This window comes from Anguilla rostrata, unplaced genomic scaffold, assembly GCF_018555375.3.
Source record: "Anguilla rostrata isolate EN2019 unplaced genomic scaffold, ASM1855537v3 scaf1161, whole genome shotgun sequence".
In the NCBI taxonomy this organism is placed as follows: domain Eukaryota; kingdom Metazoa; phylum Chordata; class Actinopteri; order Anguilliformes; family Anguillidae; genus Anguilla; species Anguilla rostrata.
In genome coordinates, this window is record NW_026986488.1 from 5370 (window position 1) to 18388 (window position 13019).

General features: G+C 45.4%; 1 protein-coding gene and 1 long non-coding RNA gene across 2 annotated transcripts; both read right to left on the minus strand.

Moving 5' to 3' along the window:
- Positions 1 to 1335: 1335 nt before the first annotated feature.
- LOC135247227 (putative high affinity immunoglobulin gamma Fc receptor IC) lies at positions 1336 to 3774 on the minus strand. The gene is made up of 4 exons (XM_064320531.1): positions 3744 to 3774; positions 3045 to 3323; positions 2392 to 2688; positions 1336 to 1709 (listed from the first exon to the last, which is right to left on the minus strand). Exons 1-4 carry the CDS (start codon positions 3772 to 3774, stop codon positions 1336 to 1338), a joined length of 981 nt encoding a protein of 326 aa, XP_064176601.1.
- Positions 3775 to 6287: 2513 nt separating this feature from the next.
- LOC135247228 (uncharacterized) lies at positions 6288 to 7179 on the minus strand. The gene is made up of 2 exons (XR_010328148.1): positions 6800 to 7179; positions 6288 to 6679 (listed from the first exon to the last, which is right to left on the minus strand). It is a non-coding gene; the product is annotated as an uncharacterized LOC135247228 (long non-coding RNA).
- Positions 7180 to 13019: the final 5840 nt, after the last annotated feature.

Below are 13019 nucleotides of genomic sequence, written 5' to 3' on the forward strand. Positions count from 1 at the left end.
ATAAGTGTATGAATAAATTATTGCACTATGAACATGGCTGTGGGTATGTACAACTATTTCTTGATAGACAGGTTAGCTGGGTTAATTGTTCATGTATAAAACTTTATACAACATTTTTACATTTATACAGCAGGATAAGTACCTTGCTCAAAAGTACAACAGCTTTGCACTACCCAGGTATTAAACCTGCAACCTTTAAGTCACAAGCCCTGTTGCCTATCCAATACACTACACTGCCACCTTTGGACATATGCAATTTGTTCTATTATTTGCAGAGGTGGAAAGTCCAGGGGTCAGAAGGTAAAAGTACTCCGTTGTGTTCCTTCCACCCATGGACTCTGCCAGCTGATTTCATTTAGTTCTACCTCCTAATGATCAAATCCAGGTGATTGGGGAGGAAGTTTACTTTCTAAACCTGGATTTTACACCTGTGATGATTTGTTGACAACTTTTAGTTCAGTCATTTGGTTTTGCTGTTTTTGAAATTGTTACTACGATATTTTATTTCATTACATTATCTTTGATTACATTATATTTCATAATCTATCATTATCTACAGACCTGGGTCAAATACGTTTTTTTTTTTTTTTTTGGATTCAAATATTTTTCTACGCTTTACTGATCTTGTCTGGGGTATTGGAACCAATGAAATACTCTCAAAAAGTGCAAACCCCACCTTCTGGTCATATTGGCAGGCTCAATTACACCAGGCAAGATCAATAGAGCACAGAAAAGTATTTGAATCCAAAACAAATACGTATTTGACCTAGGTGTGATTACCTACCATCACACATTTCCTTTTATCACATTATTTCATTGTCTCTGTGGTGAGTTGTAGGGCAGGGCAGAGTATGTGGGTGTAGTTTATGTCAGTGGGGCTGTGTAGGATGTAGTTGTTAATGACAGTTCACAGCATAGTGATGACCTAGCTAGGTCTTTCATACCTGCCCTGACCCAGAAGTTTCCTTGTTGTGTAGATGTTGTGTATGTTTTGTATTAAAGGTTGAGATTAATTAATTTATTTTGGTAATAACATGTGATGTGGCATATGTGATATGCTGTAATTTTTGCTTCCTGGTTGTAATAATTCAGGGGGTTGTAACAACCATTGGCTGTAACAACACCACTAAACCGTTCCTCAGCCAAGCACACCACTCAAGAGCCTTTTGCGTAGTGTGCCGTTTTTAGCAAGGCTGTGTTGTGACAGAAAATCACTTACTTTTGCATGTGGGCTGCATGGATTGGCTTCGACTACTTATCCTTAAGCTCAAAATACCATGGTGCACTGTGGAGTACTGACTGAGTCTATTGCAAACAAGATAGTGTGACTTCCTTTCACACACTGTGCTCACCACGAGCACTTGAAGGGTGGTGGAGGAAGTGGTCTTGGGTGAGGCACATTTCATTAATAGCCTGAAAAAAGGAGTGGAACTCACCAATGTGTGCTCTAAATCCTTCGCTGATCTCTGTGTAAGAGGGTTGGCCTGTTCTGTTTCCTCTGCATTTATATTCACTGCTGTAAGAGTTGTTTCCAGAGGAGAGTGTGAGTCTGTCCGCCCTGGGGTCCAGTGGAAAATGCTGTCCGTCTCTGTACCACGTGTAGTTCCACTCAGCAGAGCTCCCCTCAACCTGACACCTCAGAGTCAGACTGTCTGACCTGAAGATCTCTGTCCATGCAGTCTCCAGAGTCAGCACAGCCTGAGGACGAGCTGAAACGCCACAATGATTAGGAAATAGGTAATTAGAGCATCGTGCACAACTATAAATTATAATACATCAAAACGCCATGCCCAAAACATGATCGAAAATATCACTTATTGGTGCATGTATGTTTGCACTTCGATGTCGCTGTTTGCCGGGTGGCATTGTCATGTTTAAACAGGCAAAGGCCTTCCCTAATAGTGTAGGGGAAGCACAGAATAGTCCAGAATGTGATTGTGTTCTGTAGAATTAAAATTAGACTTGACTAGGACTAAGGGGCCTAGCCCAAACTATTAAAAACATCCCCAGACCAAAGAGGGTCCAGATACTTTTGGTCATATACCGTATAGAACATTTCAGAATTATTTTCTTTATCAACAAGCAACTACGATCATACAAAAAAGCATGCAGAAATGTTCAGACAGCAATTGTATATGCATGTGTGCTTGTATGCAAGTACAACGAAAATAATATTCATTTTGTTTTTGTATGTGTGTGTCTGAGTGTGTAGACATGCATGTGCTCATGTGCGTTTGTATGCATGTACAGCAATGAAACTACGATTCATTTTATTTTAGTTGTAGCAGGTGAAGGTGAACTGTAAAAGTAACATTATATAACATTGCAGAATTATTAGCTGTATCATATACTAGGCTGATAAAAAGCAGTGAAACGTATTTCTTGTGTTACCAGTTATGCTGAGCTGGAGAGTGTCACTGTACGGTGTGTAGAAAGCGGGTTTCCCTCTCCTTGCTCCGCACCAGTACTCTCCACCATGTGAAACTGCAGCAGAGTGGATGGTGTAACTGGACCCGTCAGTGCTGCTGGAGTCAGTGCTGGTCAGTGCTTCTTCCAGTGTATCTTTGAACCAGAGATACTCCATGCCAACAGGATTAGTGACAAACCTGCAGCTCAGGGTCACTGTATCTCCTGTGAAGATCTCTCCACTGGGGGGGTCCCGAGTCAGCAGGGGTTTGGGGGCCTCCCCTACAAAACAGGTATAATTTCACCCGCAGGTAAAACACTAGAAAACCAGAGTAACATTAAGACACTTGCTATTATAAACAGGACTGCACAAACCATAACTCACCGTATAATAAAGTTATTTGTTATGTAACAGATGATTGCTCACCCAGACCATACAATACAATACAATACAATACAATAAGCTCTTATATAGCGCTCTTCATGCGTATATCCCAGGGTGCTTTACAAAAAAAATTAATAAATAACCAACCTAAGAAGTCAAAACTAAGAGGAATATGCACATGGAAATCATGGTACATATAAATTAACATAAATATAGGTCTGTGTAGTTTTCACAGCACAGCAACATTACTCACCATCTACAATCAGGGTCACATCTTTGCTCATTTCAGTGTAAACATCTCTTCCTGGTAAACCTCCTCTGCAGGAGTATCTTCCTCTGTGTGACTGATCTAGAGCTGGGATTGTGTACTCATCTTCTCCGGAGAGCTCACTGTTGATAGCGGCTCCATCTCTGTACCACAGATAACTCCACTCAGTCTGACCGGTCTGGATCTCACATTTGAGAGTCACTTTCTCAGTGGGGTAGAACTTCCTCCATGTAGGGTTCAGGGTTAGCACAGGAGATTGTAGAGCTGCCAGTACAGGACACAATCAAACCCAGCACAGGACTTCACCTCCTCAGAAGTTTTTTTTCTTTTTTCAGCAGGGCTTCAGGAATCTTCCCGGTACATGTATTAATACATCAGTGAAAATTTCTTAGGCAATATACACTTTCATTTTCCATTGTAAAATATTAATTGTGCAAAGTGCCCTGGTTAATAGAATCCACTAAGTGTCAAAATATAAACACAATTAGTTATAATGAAGCTCCATCTGTCTCTGTGCCAATTGTACAGTCACAAGAGCGTAATAAGGCATGCTAAAAACAGTGATGTGACAAGAAGAACTACATGTGCATATTCCAGATTATTAAGAAAGATATGGACTATAAAGCCGTTTATTTTTGCCCTTAACTTACAAATGCATTGCTGCAAATGCTGGCTTTTAGTCACAATCAAAAATTGGTAAGTAAACTTTGATCATTTCGGAGAGTGTAGAAGTGTGTTAAAAAAAAATAGGAAAACCTTCATTTAATTGTTAGTCAAAATTAAGTTTGAGTGAAGACTGAATCTAGGGCAGTGTGTGCCTTCAATATTCTATAAAATAATATTATATATTATTTCCCATAAAATGCATTTTATGGATAAAGCAGTATGAATAAGATGCACGTGAATAAAAAAATACTTGCCTGCCTGTTGTACAAAGAACATCAGGACAACCAGTCCAACTGGAGGGAATAAAATGAAAATGAGGGGTTTTTTTAACAATAAAGCAAATCAGCAGTACAAATGTAGTGCACAGAAACAAAAACAAGAGAGAAACAAAAGAAATGGCCAAAGCCTCCTTGTGTTCTTGATGTATAGAAGGGAACAGAGGGTAATATTTGTAAGTAGGAGTGAGAGGCAGTGTTCAGCGTAGTTATTTTGACGGTAAAACCTGGAAAGCACTTTGAAAGCACAGAGACCCTATAAACCTACACTTAGGGAGATAGCATACCATCCACTCCAGTTTGCCATGTTATTTTATTAGTACTTCATAAACATGTAACAGGTTGTGTTCAAAAAATGAGAAAGAAATGTACTTTCTGGCTAAATTATATTAATTCCACACAACAGGACGATGTTCTTATTCACACAGTGATACATGGTGACTCATTCACACCTAGAATGCTTCATTCACAAAGTCATTCTGATTCTGAGTGTAATTCCTTCTTGTTTTAATTCACTATAAGAAAGACAAAATGAAAAACTCACCTACTGCTGTGGTGAACTCATACATGTTGAGCTTTCTCTCCCCTGCTCTTTCTTAAACAGGTCCAGCCCTGCAGCGCTGGCTGGTTTTGTTGGCAGATGTGTTTCATTCTTTTAATAGAGCCGTGGTCAGAAACTTGTTAAAGCTACTTCTCAGGAACCAGGTTAAAAATAAACAATACAAAAAAAAACACTTCAAAAGTACTCACAGACACAAACCTGCACATTGACTCATGTATAATGTATACCTTTCTGGAATTAGTAAATTTATTTATGCATTTATTTGTTTCATTGTTTTCAATTATTTATTATGTTGTGGTTATGAGCATGCAGCAATGTGACTACACAATGAGAGGAGAAAGTAATGAAGAACATGATCTACACACGAGATAAACGTGCAGTTAGAGACAGGAAATGAGATACAAGCGAGAATACAGAGCAGTATAACGCCTCCAGCATCACACCTTTTTTATCACAAGTCTGAAAATGACATGCCCACAATAAAATGGCCACTACCTTGAGCCCTTTTGACTACAGGCATAAACCTGGCTCTGCTGAAAGGTAACCCTTGGGAGACCCTTTGCCAAGAGTCAGAATTGCTCTTAAAAAATAATAAATCAGAAAGTAATAGAAGCTCAAACACAGTGGAAGTTTTTTCTCTCACCTAAAAGATTATTATTTTATTCTTTTTAGTGGAATGGATACAAATGCCAGATGGGTTTAAAAATACAATGAAGCCACAGCCACACCATTGGGCAAATCCTGGTTCAAAATTGAATACCACCAAAAATTTGCATTCTGCATTGTTTTCTTTTTTCTAAGCTATGACTAGCCAGGTTTCAAAAAAGGCCATTTGGAGACTCCAAAAGGACACTTGGTTACCAAATGAAATTATGGGTGTTTAGAGGTGTAAAATACTATATATTGTATACTATGTGCCAGTTGAAGATGTTTGCGGAAATTCTCACATTTCCTGCGCCTGCCACTCTCCACCACCACTTTTACTTTTACGTTTTGACAGCAACGCGTGGAGTGTTACCGTGTGCAAGACGTAAGCTGTACCATGGTTGCCTCTAGTAAAGCTAGAACTGGTGACTTTTGTGGGTCCTGTCTGGCCAACATTAAACTGCAGCATGAACCACATTTCACCTAACTGGAGTGAATTTTTCACTTATTGAAAGAAGAAACAGGGTCAATCCATAGCATCTGGGCACAATAAAATATGTTTCTTGTCTTTCATATCTGAAATATTGACCCCTGCTTTGCTCAAGTTCATTTTTGGCTATTATAATTTTTCCTCTTAAGAGCATTAAAAATCTTTCAACAGGTAATATGATCTTCCCAGTATATTTTCACATTAATAAAACAATGTTTTGATATACAATATGTAGTTCCTCTAGTTCCTCAATCTTAAGTTGAATTATAAATGTATATTTGTTGTTACCAAGTCTATAAACATCGATAAAATACACGCTTAAATAAGTCCAATCAAGTTCAAAATAGCAGTATTTTCTGTTCTAGAACAGTGGCGCCACCTAATGTATTCTGAAGGAAATACAAATCTGAGTAATGCATTTTGAATAGTATTGTGTGCTTCCACGTAAAAAAAATTATACTTGGCAATCATCAGTATTCTGAATGTTCCTATTAGAATGCAGAGTAATTTACACCATAAAAAACACATTACTTAAGCATGTTAAAAACCTTTTACATGTTTGGGCAAGCAAAACATCAGCAAGCTTTCAGTTACTTGCGGGTTAGAATTTTAATTAAATTTCTCCAGTCATTATGACAGAATATAACACATATGGCAAAAATGAAAGCAAAAAATAATTAGGATGAAATCAAACTGAACATTTGAAGAATAAAGGCTAACATATCAAGGCTTGAATGCCTTATAATTTCACAGCTATGTAGTAAGTAGTAAAAAAGAAAGCTCATGAAATGAAGCACATGCATGCAGTCTAAAGGTAAGCCATGTAGTCAGAGATCAATGTTCTGGATACACATACAGTACAGTCATCTCAGAAACCATGGGATGACCTTTTCCTACATTACATAAAATCCTCACTCTTTCCTTTGCGATCACAGCCATCTGCACTGGTCCTAAGCGAGATGTTTTTCTCTTCACTGGCCAGCTAAAACAAATGAGAAATGGTCACAACTACAGATTCACAGAAGCAGTGTCACGAACAGAAATATGGCCAAAACAAATCATCAAAATACACCCAGGTAGAGTTAACAGTGCATCACAGTACCTTTGTTGTGAGATCTTCTGGATCCTCTTTTGGTGGGGGTACTATGAAAGCAAACACAAGATATGAGAAAGTATTAGCTTCATTCAGTCTCCAGGGCTAGCACAGCCAGAATGATTATGAAATGGTTAAATTCTGAAATTATTGTATGATAATTCATATAAATCTGTGTGCAAAAAACATGATTCAAAATATTATTTACTTGTATGTTTTTATGTATTTACTATTTAAAGATCTACTATTTGTGTGTGTTAATAATGGAAAAATAATCATTTCATTTTATTTGTAGCAGAAGTGAACTTGGAAATCATCAACAGTACAAATACCATTGAAGAATTTTGCTTTATCTTGTACTAGACAGATTTTTTTTTAAAACAAAACAAACAAAAAAATTAAATTAAATTTCTTTTGTTACTAGTCATGTAGAGCTTCAGAGAGCCACCATGTAACTTGCCTCATCTTATACTATACAGAGGAAAAAAAATAAAAGAGTTGTAACATGAGTTTATGACATTACCACAAAATGTCATCATATTCTCCAGGGTAGGCACAGCCTGAGGATGAGCTGAAACACCAGAATGATTATAAAATATTTTTTAGATGAATGAATCTACAATAAATGAAAATTCATCAAAATCCCTGCTTCTGTGCATTTTGCTGCCCAATTTAGTCGTTATACCAATTCCCCAGTTGATGCGCTATCCTCTGTCGGTCTGGGGAGGCCACATGCCTCCTCCGATACATGTGGAGTCGCCAGCTGCTTGTTTTCACCTGACAGCGAGGAGTTTCACTGGGAGAGCGTAACACGCGCGGAAGTTCATGCTATCTCCCCACTGAACAGGCGCCCCGACCAACCAGTAGGAGTCACTAATGCAATGATCAGGACCCTCACCGGCTTCTCACCCACGAACACTGCCAAAAGTGTTCGGAGGAACGTCTGACCAAACCAGAAGTACCGCTGCCGGTGATTGAACTCTGGTCTCTGCGGTGGTAGGCGAGTGCTTATACCTCTACACTACCCAGACGGCCCTATAATTTAGATTTTTGAGACTGTTTTTGTTGTTGACGAATTGTGCAGGTGTGAAGACTGCGTAAATCCCTTTGTGGCAAGTGAGTGCCACCCCTCTCCGATAAAACACACTCACGGGAGACTGACTGGTTCCGTAACCCGCACTTCCGTGCTATTTTATTATCAGACACGGTTTTACAGACACTTTTCCCGACTCTGTGTAGCACAGTTCCGTAGCCGTCTGGTCATTGGCGATCCCCCTCCTCCGGCTTCCGGTCTGGCTTTTAAAAACCCCAGGCTCACTGTTGAAAGCAATCAGAGGCAATCAGCGCAATAAAACAATTAACAATTATCGGCGCTGATTACCTCCAGCTGACAGTTGTGGCGAAGGATCCGAGAGCCGCTCCTCTCACACTCTCTCTCTCTGCAGCCGACGCTCAAACCACGCCCACCCCACCACATACCCCCACCGCCCGACTTAGGCCGGGGAGCCATCCGGCCGATGACCAACCCCCCCCTCTCCCCCCCTCCTCCTCCTGGGGGCGAGAGAGGAAGTCCGCCACGACCATCCGTGCACCCGGTCTATGAATCACATTGAAGTTAAAAGGCTGCAAAGCCAGATACCACCGAGTGATCCGGGCGTTGGTATCCTTCATGCGGTGGAGCCATTGGAGGGGGCATGGTCCGAACAGAGGGTGAATGGGCGACCCAGAAGGTAATAACGGAGGGCTCCGACCGCCCACCGAATGGCGAGGCACTCTTTCTCCACCGTGCTGTACTTCGCCTCCCGTTGTGACAGTTTCCGGCTAATGTACAGCACGGGGCGGTCGACTCCTCCACCTGCTGGGTCAAAACAGCCCCCAGCCCTCTGTCCGACGCGTCGGTCTGCAAAACAAAGGGGAGAGAGAAGTTAGGTGTGAACAAGAGCGGCTCCCCACAGAGAGCTTCTTTTACCCTCTCAAACGCCCGCTGGCACGGTTCCGTCCACTGGACCGGATCTGAGGCACCTTTTCGGGTTAAGTCAGTTAGGGGGCTGGTTAGCTCTGAAAACGCCAGGATGAACCTCCTGTAATAGCCGGCCAGCCCCAAGAACCTCCTTACCTCTTTTTTTGACTTGGGTCGGGGACAGGCTGCAATCGCAGCGGTTTTGTCCACTAGAGGCCGCACCTGTCCACTTCCCAAGTGGTACCCCAAATACCGTACCTCCGCTCGGCCAATAGCACACTTCTTTGGGTTAGCCGTGAGCCCTGCCTGCCTTAATGACTCGAGCACTGCCCCCACATGCTGCAAATGCTGCTCCCAGCTGTTGCTATGGATGATGACATCATCCAGATAGGCAGCAGCATAACCAGCATGCGGACGCAATACCCGATCCATTAGGCGCTGGAAGGTGGCAGGGGCCCCGAATAACCCAAACGGAAGTGTCCTGAATTGGTACAAACCATCCGGAGCGGAGAAAGCCGTTTTTTCCTTAGATTTGGCAGATAAGGGAATCTGCCAGTAACCCTTGGTTAAATCCAGCGTCGAAAAAAATCGAGCCGTGCCAAGCCGATCCAAGAGCTCGTCGACCCGAGGCATTGGATAAGCATCAAACCGTGACACTTCATTTACCTTTCTATAATCCACACAGAAGCGAATAGACCCATCAGGCTTACCTACCAGCACGATGGGGCTACTCCAGGGACTGTGGGATTCCTCTATTACCCCCAGCTCTAGCATTGCCTTTATCTCTGCCTGAACCAATTTCTTTTTGTGTTCCGGCAATCTATAGGGGCGGGTCCGCACCGTCACCCCGGGAAGTCTCTATATGGTGGTGTATGAGGTGCGTGCGTCCTGGTATGGGAGAAAACACATCAGCAAAACGCTTTTGCAACAAGGCAAGGTCTGTTCTCTGATTCGGTGAGAGATGGTCATCTGAAAGGGTTGAGATCTGATTGGATGAATTTGGTACCTCCGGACCCAGCTCATCTCTCTCCTTATCCACCGTAACCAGAGAGACAGCCACTACCTCCTTCCACGCTTTCAGGAGATTGAGGTGATAAATCTGCTTTGCCCCTCTCTATCAGTACGCTCTACCTCATAGTCAACCTCCCCACTCGCCGTGTGACCGTAAAGGGCCCTTGCCACTTGGCGAGTAATTTAGAACTAGAGGTAGGGAGTAACACAAGAACTTTATCTCCCGGTGAAAATTGCCGTAGTTTAGCTCCTCTGTTATAGTGCTGTTGCTGACGTGCCTGCGCCTCGAGCAAATTCTCCCGTGACAACTTACCCAGTGTATGGAGTTTTGCTCGCAGGTCCAGCACGTATTGTAATTCATTTTTACTAGGACTCGGACCCTCCTCCCAGTTTTCTTTAACTAGGTCCAATATCCCCCGGGTTTCCTACCGAACAGTAGTTCAAAGGGAGAAAATCCCGTGGAGGCCTGGGGAACCTCCCGCACTGCAAACACCAGAGGAGATAACCACTTATCCCAATTACGGCTATCCTCATGAACGAACTTCCGGATCATAGACTTCAACGTTCTATTAAACGCTCAACCAGCCCATCCGTTTGGGGATGGTACACGCTAGTTCTAATAGAACGAATGCCCAATAACCCGTACAGTTCGCGTAGTGTGCGTGACATAAACTGGGTGCCCTGGTCAGTCAGAATCTCTTTCGGGATTCCGACTCGGGAGATTATTTGAAACAATGCCTGCGCAACACTTTTTGCCGAAATGCTGCGCAAAGGAACTGCTTCGGGATACCTTGTCGCATAATCCACCAGAACTAACACGAAACGGTATCCCTGCGTGCTCCGATCAAACGGCCCGATGAGGTCCATCCCCACTCTCTCAAAAGGGACCTCCATTAGCGGAAGGGGGCGCAACGGCGCTTTTGGTATAGCCGGGAATTTACGAGTTGGCATTCAGGGCACGACGCACACCACCGACGCACGTCGGCCCAAATGCCCGGCCAATAGAAGCGGGCCATTATCCGGTTCAGTGTTTTCTCATACCCTAAATGACCAGCCATGGGGTTAAAATGAGCTGTCTGAAAACCATTTCCCGAGAGCTTTTAGGCACCAGCAATTGGGTGATTTCCTCGTTAGTCTGAGTGTCACGACACACTCTGTATAACCTATCCCGAATTATTACAAAATACGGGTGAGTGAGTGTTGCATCAGGGCGCACCTGTTGACCATCAATGGACATCACGCGGTCAAAGGCAAAGCGTAGGGTGTCATCACGAGACTGCTCGAGTGGGAAATCCTCCATGGGGCGAAACACCGGTACCTGCGGAGTCTCCCCGGAGGCTCCACTGATGCCGGCTCCCCTCTGCCGCGTCGGACGACCCCGCGTCACCGCTGACAGCAGCACACACATCACACAGCCCTACCCGTCGTGAACGCACCCCCCTACCTTACCAGCTGCCTGGCGAAACCCCGGCCAATCAGTGCCTAAAATCAGAGGGTGCGAGAGGCGGGAGCTAACCGCAGCCTTTATTTTATGTTTTTTCCCTTGACACCGAATTTCCACTGAGACGATAGGGTACGCGTGTAAATCCCCATGCACACACCTTATAGATACCATTGATGCTTCTAACAACGCTCGGGTCGAACCAGGCTTTGTCGAATCATGGTCTGCATAGCCCCTGAGTCCAACAGCGCCTGGTGTTCACTCCCTTGAATCCTTACCGGAATACAGTACGCTCCGTCTGGGTCGGGAGCGGAGGTGGGCGGGCCGACAACACGAACCACCTGCCCCACCTCCATGAGCGGGCACTCGCGGCGCAGGTGACCCGGTTGTCCGCACCGCCAACACCCCGGTCCGGGCGTCTGAGGAGCTCTCTGTGGGTCGCACCCCGCCGCCACTGAGCCTGGGGCTGGGGAAACAGGAACAAAAGGGTTGTTACGGGAAAATGAGGGGGTTTGGGCACGGGGAAGGGAGGAAGAAAGGGGGAAGGATGGGAACGAGGAAGGGCTCTCCTGCGCAGAGCCGGGTCTGCCCGTCCTTGCTGCTGCTGCTGCTGCTGCTGGTGCTGTGACTGGCCGCGGGGTAGAGCGCCAGGTGGTCCTCCGCCAGGCTGACGGCGGCCGCCAACCCGGTCGGGCGATGGCACCTCACCCAATTCGCCGTCTCCCCCGGGAGGCCATCAATAAAACGTTCTAGGGTCACCAGCTCCACCACTCCGTCGGCTGACCGGAGTTCCGGTCGGAGCCACCGACGCGCCATGTCCAGCAGTCTCTGGGCGTAGGCGAACGGTCGGTCCGCTCCTGCCAGGGCCGTCTCCCTGAACCGTCGCCGGTGCTCTTCAGGGCTGTATCCCAGGCGGTCCAGGACCGCCTTCTTTAGGTTGGCGTAGACCGCCCGCGCTGGGGGGGTAGGCTGTGTGCCGCTTGTTGTGCCTCCCCAGTTAAGAGGGGCAGGAGGCGAACGACCCACTCTTCCTCCGGCCATTTACTCGCCCTCGCTGCCACCTCAAACCCCTCGAGGAAAGCCTCCGCGTCGTCCTCCTGGGTCATTTTGGGCAGATGGAGAGCTACGGGGGGTCCGGTCTGTCGCTCTCGGGAGCTGGTTTCTCCCGCAGCCGCCAGCTGCAGTAGAGCCTGGGTTTGGAGGGAGGTCTGTGCCCGCAGAGCCTCCAGTTGTTCGGCGTGCATCGCCGCCTGCCTCTCCTGCATCGCCGCCATCCCCTCCAGCATCCTCGCCAGCGCTACCACCGGTTGTGCCGTTTCCCCTGGCTCCTGGCTGTGGTCCATGTTTGTCTCCTCGGTGTAATGTGTTTTACTATGCTGCTGCCCCCCGCACGGGCCACCACTGTGGCAAGTGAGTGCCACCCCTCTCCGATAAAACACACTCACGGGAGACTGACTGGTTCCGTAACCCGCACTTCCGTGCTATTTTATTATCAGACACGGTTTTACAGACACTTTTCCCGACTCTGTGTAGCACAGTTCCGTAGCCGTCTGGTCATTGGCGATCCCCCTCCTCCGGCTTCCGGTCTGGCTTTTAAAAACCCCAGGCTCACTGTTGAAAGCAATCAGAGGCAATCAGCGCAATAAAACAATTAACAATTATCGGCGCTGATTACCTCCAGCTGACAGTTGTGGCGAAGGATCCGAGAGCCGCTCCTCTCACACTCTCTCTCTCTGCAGCCGACGCTCAAACCACGCCCACCCCACCACACCCTTACATATTTATTCAGACGGGGAGGAAGCAGAGAGGGTGAGAGA